At 40.4% G+C, this 17,084-nt stretch overlaps 1 protein-coding gene across 6 annotated transcripts in view; it reads left to right on the forward strand.

The window, feature by feature from the left end:
• The window catches only part of ZBBX (zinc finger B-box domain containing), a 346,983-nt gene that overhangs the window by 129,054 nt on the left and 200,845 nt on the right, over positions 1-17,084 (forward strand). For 5 of the 6 annotated variants that reach the window (XM_073578937.1, XM_073578938.1, XM_073578941.1 and 2 more), the window contains one exon: positions 11,630-11,791. In XM_073578937.1, the coding sequence (XP_073435038.1) occupies positions 11,630-11,791 (162 nt within the window). The remainder of the gene's footprint in view (positions 1-11,629; positions 11,792-17,084) is intronic. The other variant, XM_073578943.1, reaches the window with a different exon arrangement.

The raw sequence follows: 17,084 nt of genomic DNA on the forward strand, positions 1-17,084 counted from the left end.
GCACCCCTGGTGAAAATTACTGTTAATGTCAACTGTAAAGCAAGTTGAAGATAAAATGATCTCTTAAATGCCTAAAGTTAAAGATTACACCATTACGTTCTATGGCCCGGAAGTATCGCATTACTTCCGGGCCATAGAACGTAATTGCATATGCCAGTGCATGTGAAATAATTATTTTATGCTTTGCCCACAGTTGGGCAAAGCATACTGCGCACGCGCGGGAGGACATTTCAATGCGCACGCGCGGTAACTACGCTATCTGTGATATTCACAGATCACAATACGTACAGCAAGCCGAGGGGGGGCGGAGAAGGAGAATAAGCCCTGCCCATCGGACCAGACCGCGGAGATTTACATACACCGCAGGAGAGCTAAAAACGGTATTTATGCATCAAAGGTGGGGAGTCAAGGGGTATCAAAAGATCTGCTATATTGCTTATGTGACACTAAATTGAATGATATCTTAACATCATATCACAAAAAATGGGTGACAAGATTCCCTTTAACTTCAGCTTTTTAACAGATGGTGTTATGTTTGCATCCACAATTTGTTTAAATTTAATTGAATTCATTCCTCCCTCTACCGTTGAAATTTTCCCTGTGGCATTGGCTGCAACACAAACCCAAAGCATAACTGATCTACCCCCAAGCTTAATGGTTGGGGAGATGTTCTTTTCTTGAAATTCTGTGTCCTTTTTTCTTCACAAATATATTTGATCATTGTGGCCAAAGAGTTCTATTTTAGCCTCATTGGTACAAAGGACATGTTTACATGTTCATTTGCATACTTCTGGTGAGGATGCAGGAGAGGTGTTCTGGTGACTCTTTCATGAGGGCCATATTTGTGCAGGTGTCTGTGAACTAAGAAAAATGTACCACAACTTCAGAGTTTGCTAAATCTTTCAGTCAAGCGGGGGTTCAGATTTGCCTCTCTAGCAATCCTACGAGCAGCCCTCACTGAAATTTTGCTTGGTCTTCCAGACTTTATCTTGACTTCCACTACTCCTGCCATTTCTTAATTGCATTTTGAACAGAGGAAAGGGAAACTTGAAACCGCTTTGCTATCTTCTTATAGCCTTCACTTGCTTTGTGGGTCTCCACCATTTTCATTTTCCGAGTGCTAGGCGGCTGCTTAGAAGAACCCATGGCTGCTTCTTTTGAGCACAATTAAAGGAGGCTGAGTTTTTATAAAGCTGGGAAATTTGCATCACCTGGCCTTTACTAACGATGATAGTGAACAAGTCATATCCTTAACTGGCTAATTCCGGTCTACAACCTTGGTCAAAATTGGTGCTCAAACCTTTGCATCGGCCCATTTTCCTTTTGTAAGTTTTAAAATATAAAAAATGATATATATATTTTTATTTTTGCCTAAAATACAAAGGAAATGTGTCACCTTTAACTTTAGGCTTTTTAGAGATCATTTAATCTTCAACTTCTTAACTGTTGGCAATAACAATAATTTTAGGGTACCCAATCTGTTATATGCTACTGTATAATGTGTGTGTGATAGAGCTGTGTGTAGGTAAATGTGCAGTACTGGTACTTATAATATGCTCATCTGAATGAGCCCTTACAGGGGTATACCCAACTCCAAGATCCGATCCCAATATGTAGTAGCTGTAATAATATTAATAGTAGAAAACTAGATGGAGGGCGGTAATGTCAGGATGGGGGCAGGCTTTGCAGCGTTGAGATTCCCCCCCCCCCCGTGTGCTCACCCACCTATCCACTCTCTTTTTCCCCATGTGCTGACTTCTCCTGTCTGTGCTCTCTTTTTTGACCTGTCTACCCCATGTGCTATCCCCCTTGTCTGCTGTCTCTCTCCTTCCTGTGCTTTGTTCTCCCCTCATGTGTTGTCCCTTTTGAGCTGTCTCCCCCCTGTGTCTGACCGTGTACAGAACATACCACAGTGTGAGAGTGAGAGTGTGTGAGTGTGAATCTGTGTGAGAGTGAGTGTGTGTGAGTGTGTTAGTGTGTGAGAGTGAGTGTGTGAGTGTGAATCTGTGTGTGAGAGAGTGAGTGTGAGTGTGTGTGAGAGTGAGTGTGGGAGTGAGAGTGTGAGTGTGTAAGAGTGTGTGAGTGTGGTGCGTACGGCGTATAGAGTGTGTGTATGTGTGGTGCGACGGTGTTTCGCTGGTGGTACCGCACAATAGGTTGGTACCAGCAGCAGTTTACATATTGATACACCCATCAATAAGTCTGCAATCACTCTGTGTGTATGGAGCGAGGTTATGCCCACTGGATAGGAGTATGTATAACTCATCTATAGCCTCAGTTCCCGGGTCTGAAACTGGCAAATCCTGGAAGAGCACAGTGCATGTGCCTGGAAGTATTCATAAGTCTACAGTCACACAAAGTGACTGCAGATTTACCTGTTTTGACCGGAAAACCCTTTTAACCATGGATATATAAGTTACTTCTATGTCAAAAATGGAGACGCTATGGGTCTCGGAAATTTTTTTTCCTTTTTTTTTTAGCAAAGTTTGGAATTTTTTTTTCACCACTTAGATAAAAAAGAACTTAGACATGTTTGGTGTCTATGAACTCGTAATGACCTGTAGAATCATAATGGCAGTTCAGTTTCAGCATTTAGTGAACCTAACAAAAAAGCCAAGCAAAAATCTAGTGTGGGATTGCACTTTCTTTTGCAATTTCACCGCACTTGGAATTTTTTTCCCGTTTTCTAGTACACGACATGGTAAAACCATGGTCACATAGCCATATTGTTGAAAAATAAAAAAGTTATGGCTCTGGGAAGAAAGGGAGTGAAAAACGAAAACGCAAAACCAAAAAATGCTCCAGTCATGAAGGGGTGAAATCATATTGTAGGGGTTTTACATTTTCCGAAAACCCTTGTCTGCAGGCGCAGTTTATTAACAAACTGTTATTTGGTCACCCTCCCTGGGTCCAGCGCTAAGCTTCCGCGTCTGCTCTAGGTGTCTGTTATTGTCTGCAGCGCTGGCATCATGTCGATATCGATGCAGCCAGTGACTGAGCTCTGCCTCAGTAGACCGCACAAGCTGCTGCGCTCACTGGCTGCAGCACTCACATGATGTCAGACAATAACAAGCACGTTGAGCAGCAGTGGAGACTCCGTGTTAAATTTGGTAGAATGAGTAAAGGACAGTTTTTGTATTTTTCTTTTAACAAAGTGAACCTAGGACAGGGTTTTTCATAAAATGGAAAACCCCTACAACTTATAGGATCCAGCAAGCAAACAACGGATCCTTTACAAATAAAGGAAAAATGGGTGGCTAACTAATGGATCTATTTTCTATAGACTTCAATGTTAAAAACTGATCTAGCAGAGATCAGTTATTTAAAAAGTTGTGTCTGCGCAACTTTTTTTGCTAAAGTATTACTTCTGGATCCATTCTAACTGGACATGAACACAGCCTTACTTTGCATTGTTCCTTTTCCCAGTCAATCCTTTTGGAAATTTATTAATACTTTTACAACTTGGTGTGACATTTCACTCTGTCAAAAGGCTGAGTTTCGTCATAGTCTGACATTGTCCCCTAACTTCTGACACTATCCCATTGTGTGAACTGTGTCTAAACTTTCTGTAGCACTACTGATTTACTTTAGCTATCGAATGACAGTTGCAGCCCACAAGATTGCATGCAGCCCAATGTATGGTTTGGTACTGGAGATGTAGACTTATGAAAAATTAGTTGTGTCAAACTGCAGATCACAGAATTAATAATCCAACGCTAGCTAGAATTGTTTTATAGTGCTGTAAGTATCACAATGATTTACGATAACAAACATGTCCATAGTAGTATTCGTGCACTTTCCTTTGTTCTCCATCTGACACTGACCTCCATGATTACTTCCCCTCAATTGCAGAGTTTGCTGCTGAGACATCTTTGGTCTTTCACTTCTGCAGCCTTTCCTCGTCTCTAAAACTTCCCAAATTAATTGATAACCTGGACCACAACCCTAAACATTTAGGTTACATGGAATACCCTTTGGGAATGGTTAGGCCTGTAATTATTCCCATAGGATAGTGGTGATGGCTGTTGGACACTACAACCCTTACTAATTGCCTATAATTATTAATTGTAGACACACATACACATACATAACCAGGTACCAGACTTTGTCCCTTTATTGTTCTTTCCATGGAAACTGGCATTGCCCAAATCAGGTGGGCAAGCAAGAAGCAAGAGATGTGTGTGCATTCGCAGTGTCATACGAATTATCAGTGCGGTACGGTATCAATTTATTAAACTGCCATATCTGTGTTTTACAGTAATTTCTAAAGTTTTTTTTAAAGAATTCTAACATTCTAAAAAGAATTGTAAAGGTTTCTTGCAGCATCTGAGTATCTGTTTTTTGTGTAAAGTATGTGACCCCATTGTCCTACACCTGATACTTCCAGGAACCATCAGATTTTGCCATGATCAGCCAATAGTACTACATGGCAGCCATTCTGATGAATAGCCATCCATGTAATACAAGGTTTGCTCATGTCCTCTGGATCTCTCTCTTGTCCGTACGTCCTAACAGAGCTGATAGACAAAAGATGTCTTAATATGACAAACCCTTTAATTAAAGCAGTTATCCCATAAAGTAAATGTATCGTCTATCGACAAAGTAGAGAAACTCACAGAATGGAATTTCAATTGCTGCATACAAAGAGCCAAACTCCATACATAACAACAGGTTTGTAAAAACCGTAAGAGGACTTGCAATATATACTAGATTCTAATAATGTTTTATTAAAAATTACAGTCAGCTGACAGACAGGGCCGAAAAATAAGATGTGCCACATGCTACTGACAATATCCGACTGTATGCCAGCCTAAATAATGTTTTGCACCCTAGTAATAATCCCCAAAAAGTTAAGTTCCCCAACTTTAACCCATTAAAGTACCGTAAATATAAAATGAATACAATAAACCTTTTGATGAAGCTGCAATTTATGGCAATACATATAAGGTCTCTGTCCTCCATTCCAGGTCATTCCCTAACTCGGACAAGATACTATATGCAGTTTTATGCTTGAAGAAGGGGGTTGTGCCCCCAAAATATTTGTGTGTGGTTCTCTATTCTTTATCCACTCTGAGTGGCATCTTGCATGTTGTGAATTTTAGCTGAAGCATTGGCAAACAGGTCATAAGAACTAGTGGGATGTTGTAAGGACATTACATCTTGTATTTGTTGGCATTGTAAATGAAATTGACATGGCAGGGATATAAAATATATTTTACTTCATGATTATCTTTATACCATTATATATAATTATTTAGCTAAATTTTGCTCACTACACGTCTTAATGTGTGTAATTGTTGCCTTCACCACTATTCTTATTATTGCTCACCTGGAGAAGTAGATTCACTGAGCAGCTTTGATTGCATGCATTGGTGCAGCGAGATACTGAGGAGCTGGATAAGCCATACAGCATGTGGAACTGTATATGCAATCAGGTTGCTTGAAACAGCAACACAAGGTATGCAGACCGACACCTTGAAACAGCAGAACCGTGTGTGTGGACAGCATCATGGAACAGAAAAGCTGGGTATGCAGACAGTCAACTTGATACAACAAAGCCAAGTCTGTGGACAGTACTGTGGAACAGCAGAGCCAACTATGTGGACAACACCTTGGAACACCAGAGATGAGTAGGAAGTCACTTTGATACTGAACAGAGTTTGAGGACATGTTTGGAAAAGCAGAATAAATGGGTAGCGTTGTGTCTTGAAACTCTATCTGGTGGAGTCCAGAGACTTGATAGAGCTGGATTAAATTAATTAGGCTCATGAGGTTGCTAGCACGTGGTAGCCATTGTATTCCGAACCAGAATAATCAGGCGGTGTGTTTATTCCTGAGTTGGCCTTAAGAGGTAGGAGAGTGATATCATAAATTCTCCATGGGTTACCTTGGTAATCCAGTGTGTATGAGAGTAGAGGTAGCAGGCCACTGGGCAAGGAAGACATGGAGCCAGGCGCTGGAACCAAGGTAGCTGGGTTACACCTATCTTTTACAGTTGACCATTAGAGTGTCCTATGTTGATGGAATATTCCAGATGCATTTATTTTGTCTATCTTGATATTCATTATAGTATATGTGTCCTATATGAGGATTTTGCGGAGATTATCGGTAGCATAGGTGATAAAAAGAGTTGATCGATTAGCTTCGAATAAGAGGTTGTCCGAATAGCTATAGCACTAACCGAATAGCTCCCTTGGTAACCTGGATACCTGGAGCGCTCCCGATAATCAGCTGATCGGCCTCACAGCTGCATGTGTCGCAGCTGTGTGACAGACACAGCAAACAGGCTCTCCGTGCATGTGTTGTGACTGTCACACAGCCGCGACACCTGCAGCTGCGGCGCCGAACAGCTGATCATCGGGAGCGCTCCAGGTATCCAGGTTCCATGATGCAACTATTCGGTAAGCGCTATACCTATTCAGATAAAACAGAAAGCAAAAAACATAAATATCCTGAACTAAAAAGTAAAAAAATAAAAAAATAAACTGCAAATAATGCATAAAGGTAATAATAACAATAAGGGTATTTAGTAAACATAATTTTGATCAAAATAATGTACAAGCCATCCTGCCACGTCACGGCAACCCTTGTGGGACAGTCCCTACTCTAGTATTTAACCCTCCGTCAGGAACAATATTCGCACTGACTCGTAATGGAACAATGTGCCTGTCAAGTGCAGGCTAGAAAAATGCCTAGAATATCTAATTTTCTCAATTTCAGTGATCTAAAAGTGATCAGAGACCTTCATAGGGATGTAATAAAAGAGACTACACATTATCAGGTGCAAAACAAACCCATTTACTCAACATAAAAGTAATAACTTTGATATACACAAATTTCAAAACTCCTGAGAAGCGCACTTTCATTTGTAAGAAAAGCTGCCTTATTTATATGAAATATCCACAAACCTTTCTCTATCCATTCATAAAACAAGCTAAATAAACAATTGTAATGACTAAAAACATTACATACCAACCTTATAAAGTGTGATGTGTTCGGGACCAATGAGCCTGAGAAGCCAGCACAGCTATATCTTCCTTCCTGAAGCTCTGCAGACCAACTGTGGTATCAGGTTTCACACAGCAGCTAGAGCCAGGAGACTATCTAGAGGGAAGGGGTTTCCTGAAAATCTGGTGAGAAGGGAGAAATGAAAGTAGAAGAGCTGCGCCTGTCAGATCCATTGTTCCTGATGGAGGGTTAAAACCTTTTCACTAGCCAAGCGACGTGAATGTGAACAAGGATCGAGCGGCTGAACCACTAGTAAAAGCATAGGCCAGACAGGATGGTTTTCCCAGCTCAGAAAGAGGGCAGTCACACCCATATATGCACTGAATGCACAATGAAATGAATAAAACATTTTTTTATTTAGCTATTCAGATAAGCACTTATCCAAAGCTATTCGATCAACTCTAGTGATAAATAATTGTTCACATGGCTGTCTGATAGCTGGAACACCAACCGGTTACAAGACAAGAATCCACTTGTCATGAATGATGGGATCCCTCTCGTGCAACTCCAAGCAATCAGACACTTATCATACGGATAGGTAAGTATGATCTTCACAATGATCCTATGCTCTGACACAACCTACTTAATGCAACTATATTATAGCATGCAGTAAAACAGCAAACCTTTTGAATTAGCCCAGTGACAAAATATTCAATTTAAGTAGGGCAAGTAACATGGGCGATTCAGCACTGGACTGACTCACAAACGCAATCTTGCAGTGCCGGTGAGCAATTCTTCGTTTGTTTGTTTTTCAGATTTATGACATTTTTGCCATGCGCTCTGTGAGATAAAGGACTTGCAGATGTTATGCAGCAGCAGCAAAAATGGTGCTTTTTTCTATTAAAGACTATTTAGGAAGTTAATTATATTTGCAGTTAGAAAGCAAATGAGCATTGAAAAAAATCCTGGCCAAAGGTGTCCCTGAAAGCCTAACGGTATATGAAAAATAGGTTACAGGGTCACGGTAGTCTGAATGATCCAGTGTGTGACACAATATATCTGCTCTGTTGGACGTACTTGTGGAATGAGAAACTCTTCTGTAAAGAGCCTCTAGGCTTATGCATTGTTAGGAAAATGTACTTAGAAGAGCGATTCCCTCACTCGAGGTCCTCCTCTATTATCCTAAGAGGTGATCTACTGCTAAGAGCCATCTTGTCTGTACATTGTACAACAGCTGTTTAATTCCAGTGAGAGGTGTGTATTCGCTGGATGCCTATTATCCATCGCAAAGAGCCTCTGTAAACCAAACAGCTCCCTTTAGAAGAATTGATGCCACATTCTCTTGTATAAATCCTGTAATTTTCATAAAGTTTTCTCTGCTTTTGTAATTAACCAATACATCACACGGGTCACAATTGTACTGCTTTATGTAACGTGCTCTTTAAATAAATTGCGTGTTTTCTATGTAATTGTACATATATTTATTCTTCATAATTGCAATATCACACTGTTAGAATAATTCAAAATCCATTTCTGCGATTATCCAAGACACATGATATAGTGATTTCCAATCCGTTTAATTAAAGCAAAGAGATTCAAATAACTGTAATGTAGCAAATAAGATATATAGAAGGAAAGTGTTTCTTATTCTATTGCCTGGATTAAAAAATAAATTTAGAGTCAATTGCATTCTTTTAAAATTGTTCTAATTAAACTAAGAAAAGTTAATCCAAAGTGATTTTTAAAGAAGCTTTCCAGTTAATATTCTGGCTTAATGCTTAGATTTAGCTAAATCCTAAACTGATTCTGGCATGATGTTCGAATTATTGCAGTGGTTCATTTGTATTGTTTTCGGAAGTGTATGACCCAGTTGAAGAACATTGTTCTGTACCAACAGTTTGGAAAAGTTATTTTTATCTTAGACAAGAAATTCCTTGCTGCTGCTCCTAATTGGTGACATAGAAAGCGGACTGTAATGGGACTAGTTATGTAAAAATGTCCATTTAACAGCAACCCTTTAATTCCACTGCTGTGTGAAGAAGAGCATTTCATCACTGGTGTTTTACAAGCGGTTTCCTTCCCATGGTGTTGTCAGAATTACGCCTCTTTATTTGGTATCAATAACATGCAAACTGCCTTCTCTATAGAAGTGTGTAATGGAGAAGTGAGGATCGGCGGCTGCCCTGCATCGTAAGTAGAGTCCCATCTAGCAAAGCCGCAAGTCCGTACTGTAAGTCGGTTACTCCACCATAGTCTAGTGTGGCAAAGGACAAGGCACAGCGGAAAGATCAGCCTCGCTGTGTATTCAGTATTCAAAAGTTAGGAGGAGACAAGCACGTTTTTTTTTTTAAGTATAACGTATGTGAATACATGAACAGCAACAATTTTTTCTTTTCAAATTCATTTTACTGTATTGTTTCTATTGCATGTATGGTCTTTGCTGTATTAGAAATGTTATTTATTATTAGGCTTCTTTTACACTAACCATGTTTTTGCTGGCTGTTTTTGCAACCCCAATAGATTTCTATGGGGCCGCAAAATCGGCCTGCAAAAATTAGTCGGAGCGCCGTGAGCCGTATGGCCATGAGAGCCGTATTTGCGGCTGTCAAAAAAGATCAAGCCTGCTTGATCTTTGTCACAGCTTACGGACATGGCCCCCATTGAAAATCCATGGGGCTGCAAAAACAACAAAAGTTTGTTTTTGCGGTGCACCGTCACTTCCGGTTTTGCGGAAGGCCTTTTTATTTTTTTCCAATACTTATTCCATGGTATTGAAAACCTGAAAAACGTTGCTTTTTCCTTTTGATTTTATGGTCATTATGTTCCCATTTTTAACATAATAAAAAGTAGTGGACATCCCCTTGAAAGAGGACCTGTCATCAGGTCCACATCAGGTTTGTATTCATATTTTGTCTCAATTGCTCCCCTGTGTGTTCAGGTTTTTTTTTCCCCTTTTTTCCTCTACGGTTCAAGAGATATGAGTCTTTTTGTTTAGAGTTCATTTTTAAGGTCTTACACAATTGTTCACAGGGTAATAGCAAATTAATTCAGTTACCTGTCCATTTTCACTATTTGCATGGATTTTGTAAAATTCAGATGCAATTTTCCATTCCAGCATAAAAAAACCTAAACATGGAAAGCAGTTTTCCTAGGTATAACTATAAACCCTTATGCCACTAAAAGTCCTTTCCACTTTATTATATCTGCTTTTCTTCTTCCAAAGTGCACAGTAAAATCAGTGAAATGTAGGCAAATACATACAAAGCCTAATGCGCCTGTACTAATAACACTGTACCTCAGCAGCTTATAAATAAGGTCTCCTACAATGAATGAAGAACCTTGGATGGCTCACTTAGTACTGTATACTTAAGCTCTCAGGAATAGAAATCAGCAAATCCATGGTCTAAAATGTCCAAACCACACCATAAATATTGGCCAAAAATAATAAGAACGATCTTCTAGACAATGATCTTTACTGCATGGTTGTCTCACCAATAAAATTGATTTTTCCCATGTCGTTGACCGATCATCTGCTCAGTGTAAGTCTGTAGAAGTCTAACACGTCTCACGCTGCCCCAACGAAGCCTCTCCGAATAAGCTGGTTAGGAAAATAGAACATGACGAGATTCAGAAATTTTCTGGTCTGTTTAATGCTACAACAGGAGCAGAACATGACTACAGGTTCATAGATTTTGTATCTGTTGTCAAGGAACAGACATAACAAGACCTTAATCTTGGTTCAAGTTATGTAAACTCCCACGGTATATAGGATTTTGTGTACACGTTGAAATTCTCAAATGACTGGTCCCCGTCGAGGCTGTCAACCACGCAAGTAAAGCACGCTAGGTATTAATTATCATTTGTGCCAAACTAAGTCTCCTTTGTTGCAAAAACTTCCGCAGAGCGAACTTTGAGAGACACCGTCTGTGGTGATCATTAATTTCTGTCTTGACAGTCGAGGACAAAAAGAAATCTGGCAGCGAGGAATCAAAGCCCTTCTTTCTATGCATGCAGTCAATCGTTTCTCTTTTGATGGATTTTAGATAATATTTCTACCGTTTCCCCTTACCTTGCGGTTAGTTTGATATTAGGCAGAGAGATGTGTCTTGTTTAGTATGGAAATGAACGTCTTAAATGTACAGCCTTACATAAGTAACAGCCTCTTAAGATACACCTGCATGCCATATAAAAGAGCATTTTAAATGAAGCAGCGCGAGCTTTAGTTTTTAACTTAATTGAACTACAAATGCCGACACATGCGAAGCTCGATGCCATAAAAATAAAACATGTCAAAAATCTGTTGGAGCTGCGCATTGCATCCCAATTTAAGCCTAACCTGGACTTAACGGTGCCTTTTATACTGCGGATTTGTAAGATAAATGCACTCCAAACTGCAGAAGAGACTATTGCCGAAGACAAAAATAACCAGTTGTGCTCATCTATAGTCGTTTCCTTAAGTACACTTCTTCCATGCCAATTTCCATATTTTTTAAATAACGAGCGAAGCGCCGAACATTCAACAAGAAATTTACCATGCACAGGAAGAAAGGCAAAAGTGAAATGTCCACTGGAAATGTCTGCGCAACATACTGGGAGCCAGTGGGTTGCTAATTTCATGCGTTTATGTCAGCAGTGAAATTGTTTAGTAATTCAGTTTACTTCTAATATTTCATATTTGCAGGAGAAATCTCAAGATGGTAAATTAGATATTTCCCGTGCTTTCCAGAAAGAACTGAATGTTGATGAGACAAGTGGAAAACCTATAAAAGACAAAGAGATTATTGGCAGGATAACCTCATCCGGAATCTCTCCCATTAAGGAAACGCAAGGAGACAGCGGAAAGGTTGGTGTTGGTTCTTGTTACGAAGGTGCTAAGTACCGATAACACACGTTTGCTTTATACACTTATACCGAGAAGTTGTGCACAGTTCTGAGTGATGTGTTAGAAAGGATCCGGAAATTCCACTGCCGTATTTGCAAACAAGTAGTGTAACTGGTATTTCAAATCTTTGCTAGGCCGCATTGACATGTGCGTTTTTCATATGCTTTCTTTAGCCATGTTTTTCATGGATTGAACACTTGAAAGTAGAAGCTATGGGCATGCTCATATGTCATTGTTTTTGCTGATCAAAATTTTCCACTCAGACCCTATCACTCAGAGTAACACTCCGATTCTATCCATCTGTCATCCAATACTGTTGTTTTTGCTGTTTAAGGCTATGTGCACTCTTTTTTTACAGACCGATTCTACCTGAAAAAACACACATCGCCCACATCTCAGACTCATACAGCACACACCGCTTACATATCAGACACATGCAGCTCTCATAACACTCACATATCACATACATATAGCACACACTGCTCCCATATCAGACACATGCAGCACATTCATCCTCACATGTCAGACACATGCAGCACGCACATATCAGACACATATATCACACTCTGCTCCAATATCAGACACATGCAACACTCACATACTGTATCAGACACAAGCAACACATACACTGGACATGTGCAGCACACACACTACCCATATCAGACATATGCCACACACATAATAGACACATTCAGCACACATATCAGACACATGCATCACACACTGCTTACATATCAGACACATGCAGCACACACTCCACTAACATACTGTATCAGACATATGCATCACACACATATCAGACACCTGCAGCTCACACAACACACATCTCAGACGTATGCAGTAAACATATCAGACACATTCATCACACACTTCTCCCATATAAAACACATGCAGCTCACACAACACTCACATATCAGCAGGTCTGGTTTTAGACAAAGTGGGGCCTTGGATTCACATATTGCACCATCACACATAAACATTTCTGTTGTATTTACATACGTGGGTTCAAGCCGCTAAACAAGCACGATTGACAATATTGAAGTCATTCGACGCTTGTTTCTCAGCCTCTTTAGAATATGTGCACACTTTCAGGAATTGGCTGCCAGCTATTGAACACAGGTGAATCCACATTTGTTCATTAAACCGTGTGGATTCACCGCGTCCAATACATTGTACGGGTGAAAGTTCTTTTGCAGAGACTCGCGTCTCCGAAAGATAAATAGACATGTTGCCGTCTGGAGAGATGCGCCGCATGTCCATCTCCGCGGGTGAGCAGCGGGCATCTTTGCATGAATAGTGGGCATGGGATTTCTTGAAATCCCATCCACTATACTGTAACATCTGGATGCTGTGGATGTATGCAGCATCCAACCTGCAGCGTTTACTGACAGTGTTCACCTACCCATACTTCGGCTGAGGAAGATTGATTGGTACAGTAGTCCTCGATACACTATAATGTAGGTCCCATATAGTACATATAGTATAATACACTCCCCATGATTCTTGATAGAGTATAATGCAGCCCCACTCAGAGTATACTGCAGCCCCCCTCATAGAGTATAATGTAGTCCCCTCATAGAGCATAATGCAGCCCTCTCACAGTATAATGCAGCCCCCTCAGAGTATAATGCAGCCCCCCCACACAGTGTAATGCAGCCCATCCAAGTATAATGCAACTTCTTCAGAGTATAGAATCATAGAATCATAGAATCGTAGAGTTGGAAGGGACCTCCTGGGCCATCTGGTCCAACCCCCTGCTCAAAGCAGGATTCGCTAAATCATCCCAGTCAGATGTCTGTCCAGCCTCTGTTTGAAGACTTCCATTGAAGGAGAACTCACCACTTCTCGTGGCAGCCTGTTCCACTCATTGATCACTCTAACTGTCAAAAAGTTTTTTCTAATATCTAATCTGTGTCTCCTCCCATTCAGTTTCATCCCATTGCTTCTAGTCTTTCCTTGTGCAAATGAGAATAAAGTTGATCCTTCTACAATGTGACAGCCCTTTAGATATTTGTAGACAGCTATTAAGTCTCCTCTCAGTCTTCTCTTTTGCAAACTAAACATTCCCAAATCCTGCAACCTTTCCTCATAAGACAGGGTTTGCAGACCGGTCACCATTCTGGTCGCTCTTTTCTGAACTTGCTCCAGTTTGTTGATGTCTTTTTTAAAATGTGGTGCCCAAAACTGGACACAATATTCCAGATGAGGTCTGACCAAAGAGGAGTAGAGGGAAATAATGACTTCACGTGATCTAGACTGTATGCTTCTGTTAATACATCCTAGAATTGCATTTGCCTTTTTTGCTGCTGCATCACACTGTTGACTCATATTCAGTCTGTGATCTATTAGTATACCCAAGTCTTTTTCACATGTGCTGTCACTTAGCCCTATTCCTCCCATTCTATATATGCTTTTTCCATTTTTATTGCCCAGATGTAGTACTTTGCATTTCTCCCTGTTAAAAACCATTCTGTTAGTTGCTGCCCACTTCTCCAGTTTATTTAAATCTTTTTGAATCCTCTCTCTCTCTTCTCTAGTATTAGCTATCCCTCCTAGCTTTGTGTCATCAGCAAATTTAATCAGTTTACCCTCAATTCCTTCATCTAAATCGTTGATAAAGATGTTGAACAATACAGGGCCCAGGACAGAGCCCTGTGGTACCCCACTTGAGACATTCTTCCAACTGGATGTGCAGCCATTTACGACCACTCTTTGGGTCCGATCACTAAGCCAGTTATGAATCCACCTAACAGTTGCCTTGTCCATTCCATACTTAATCATTTTTTCAATAAGGATTGTATGAGAGACTTTGTCAAATGCTTTGCTGAAGTCAAGATATACTATATCTACAGCATTTCCTTGATCCACCCAATCAGTGATACCGTCATAGAAGGAAATTAAGTTAGTCTGACATGACTTATTAGTTACAAACCCATGCTGACTCTGTTTAATCACTTCATTCTTATCCAGGTATTGACATACATGTTGTTTAATAATTTGTTCAAAGATCTTTCCTGGTATAGAAGTCAGACTCACCGGCCTATAGTTACCTGGGTCCACCTTCTTCCCCTTTTTGAAGATAGGAACAACATTTGCTCTTCTCCAGTCTTCTGGCACTTCTCCTGTTCTCCAAGAATTTTCAAAGATTATGGAGAGGGGTTCAAAAATTTCTTCTGCTATCTCCTTCAGTACTCTGGGGTGTAATTCATCTGGACCTGGAGACTTGAATTCATTTAGGCTAGCTAAGTGTTTCCTCACTATCTTTCTGTTTATAGATATCCTGGATTCTTCTATTCCCTTAATAGGACAGTGAATAACAGTTGATGTTACATTTCCTTTCTGAGAGAAAACAGATGCAAAATAGGAATTTAAAAGTTCAGCCTTCTCAACATCCTGTCTTACCAATTCATCATTTTCATCCTGTAAAAATCCTATAGCATCTTTGACTTTTCTTTTACTTTTGACATATCCCCAAAATCCTTTATTATTGCTTTTGACATCTCTTGCAAGCCTCAATTCATTTTCAGCTTTAGATAATCTGATTTGTGCCCTGCAGGTTCTGCAGACAGCATTATATTCTTCTTTAGATATGCCTCCCTCTTTCCATTTTATAAACATTTTTTTCTTCCTTTTTAGCATGTGCTTAAGTTCTGTGTTCATCCATCCTGGTTTCCTTAACTGCTTCCTATTCCCTCTTTTCGGAATTGTTAACAACTGTGCTTTGAGAATTTCATTTTTCAAGATTTCCCATCCTTCCTGGACATTTTTGTCTTTAAGGATATCCAGCCATTGGATCCCTCCAATTCTCTTTCTGAATCCCTTAAAATCTGCCTTTCTGAAATCTAACCTTGACGTCTGAGTCTTCACAGGTCTTCCGCCTCTAGTTATCCAAAATTCTAAAATAGCATGGTCGCTACCTCCTAGGGTCCCAGCCACTTTTACCTCCTCAACCATTTCCTCCCTGTTTATAAGGATTAGATCCAAGGTAGCAGTTCCCCTTGTTTTCTCCCTTACCTTTTGGAAGATAAAGTTGTCAGCAAGAGAGGATAAGAATTTCCTTGACCTGTTAGTTTTGCCTGAGAGAGATTCCCAACAAATGTCTGGATAGTTGAAATCTGTAGCCCCCCACATACACACAGTATAATTCAGCCCCCCCAAACACACACTGTATAATGCAGCCCCCCACACATGCACACAGTATAGTGCAGTCCCCCCACACACAGTATATTGCAGCCCCCACAATATAATGTAGCCCCCTCAGAGTATAATGCAGCCCTCCACATACACACTATAGTGCAGCCCCCCCCACACACAGTATAATGAGCAGCTGAAAGGAGGAAATCGGTAAACCAGGGGAAGAGTCCTCAGGAGAGGATTTGTATATTCTCAGTGCCTTCTGGGATAAGTGAACAGCCTTCGCGAGCTCAAAGAACACTGGATTTTGGCCGTTGCAGCTGAAAGGAGGGAATCGCAAATTTTGGCACATTTTTCACCGCTTTGATATCTCTTTAACAATAAGAACATGGAGGAGGTCAGTAGCCATTTGGTGAGCTGTATTTCTTGCTACATGTTCACAGACTTACCAGTGGAAAAGCCAAATTTTACATTCCAGAAATGCAAGCTTGTGTCCCTATTGGAGGAAAAGTTGCAAAATCTAGAAGAGAGGTTAGCTACATTGAAAGTAATTAAGAAAGGTGAAGAGTTCTTAGACAGAGCAGAATTATCTCTTCATGCTACAGAAAGAGAAGAAATTCGAAGTGCACCTCAAGAAACAGAGGAATGGAAACATGTGACCCAGAAAAGCAGGAGGATCAAGAGGCAGTCAGCCCCCCTACTGCTCAGGAACATTACCAGGCTCTTACGCAGGAGAACGATGAAGAAATGCATCAGGATAAGACTTTGCCCACAAACAACAACCTTGTACGCCTTCAGAGTCTTCCTGGATGGAGAAAGAAAAATTTTGTGAAGAAGAAATGGAGAGTTGTGGTCATGGGGGATTCCCTGTTGAGAGGAACAGAGGCTGCTATCTGCAGACCGGATATAACCTCAAGAGAAATGTGCTGTCTTCCAGGTGCAAAAATTAAAGATGTGTCTGACAGGATATCAGGACTCTTCAGACCTACAGATGAATACCCATTCCTGCTAATACATGTGGGGACAAATGACACCGCAAGAAACGACCTGGAAACCATCTGCAGAGACTTTGAAAACAAGTAAGAAAGTGAAAGAACTGGGAGCACAGGTGGTCTTCTCT

The sequence above is a fragment of the Dendrobates tinctorius genome, unplaced genomic scaffold (assembly GCF_039654945.1).
Source record: "Dendrobates tinctorius isolate UK_male_01 unplaced genomic scaffold, ASM3965494v1 ptg000060l, whole genome shotgun sequence".
Classification (NCBI taxonomy): Eukaryota; Metazoa; Chordata; class Amphibia; order Anura; family Dendrobatidae; genus Dendrobates; species Dendrobates tinctorius.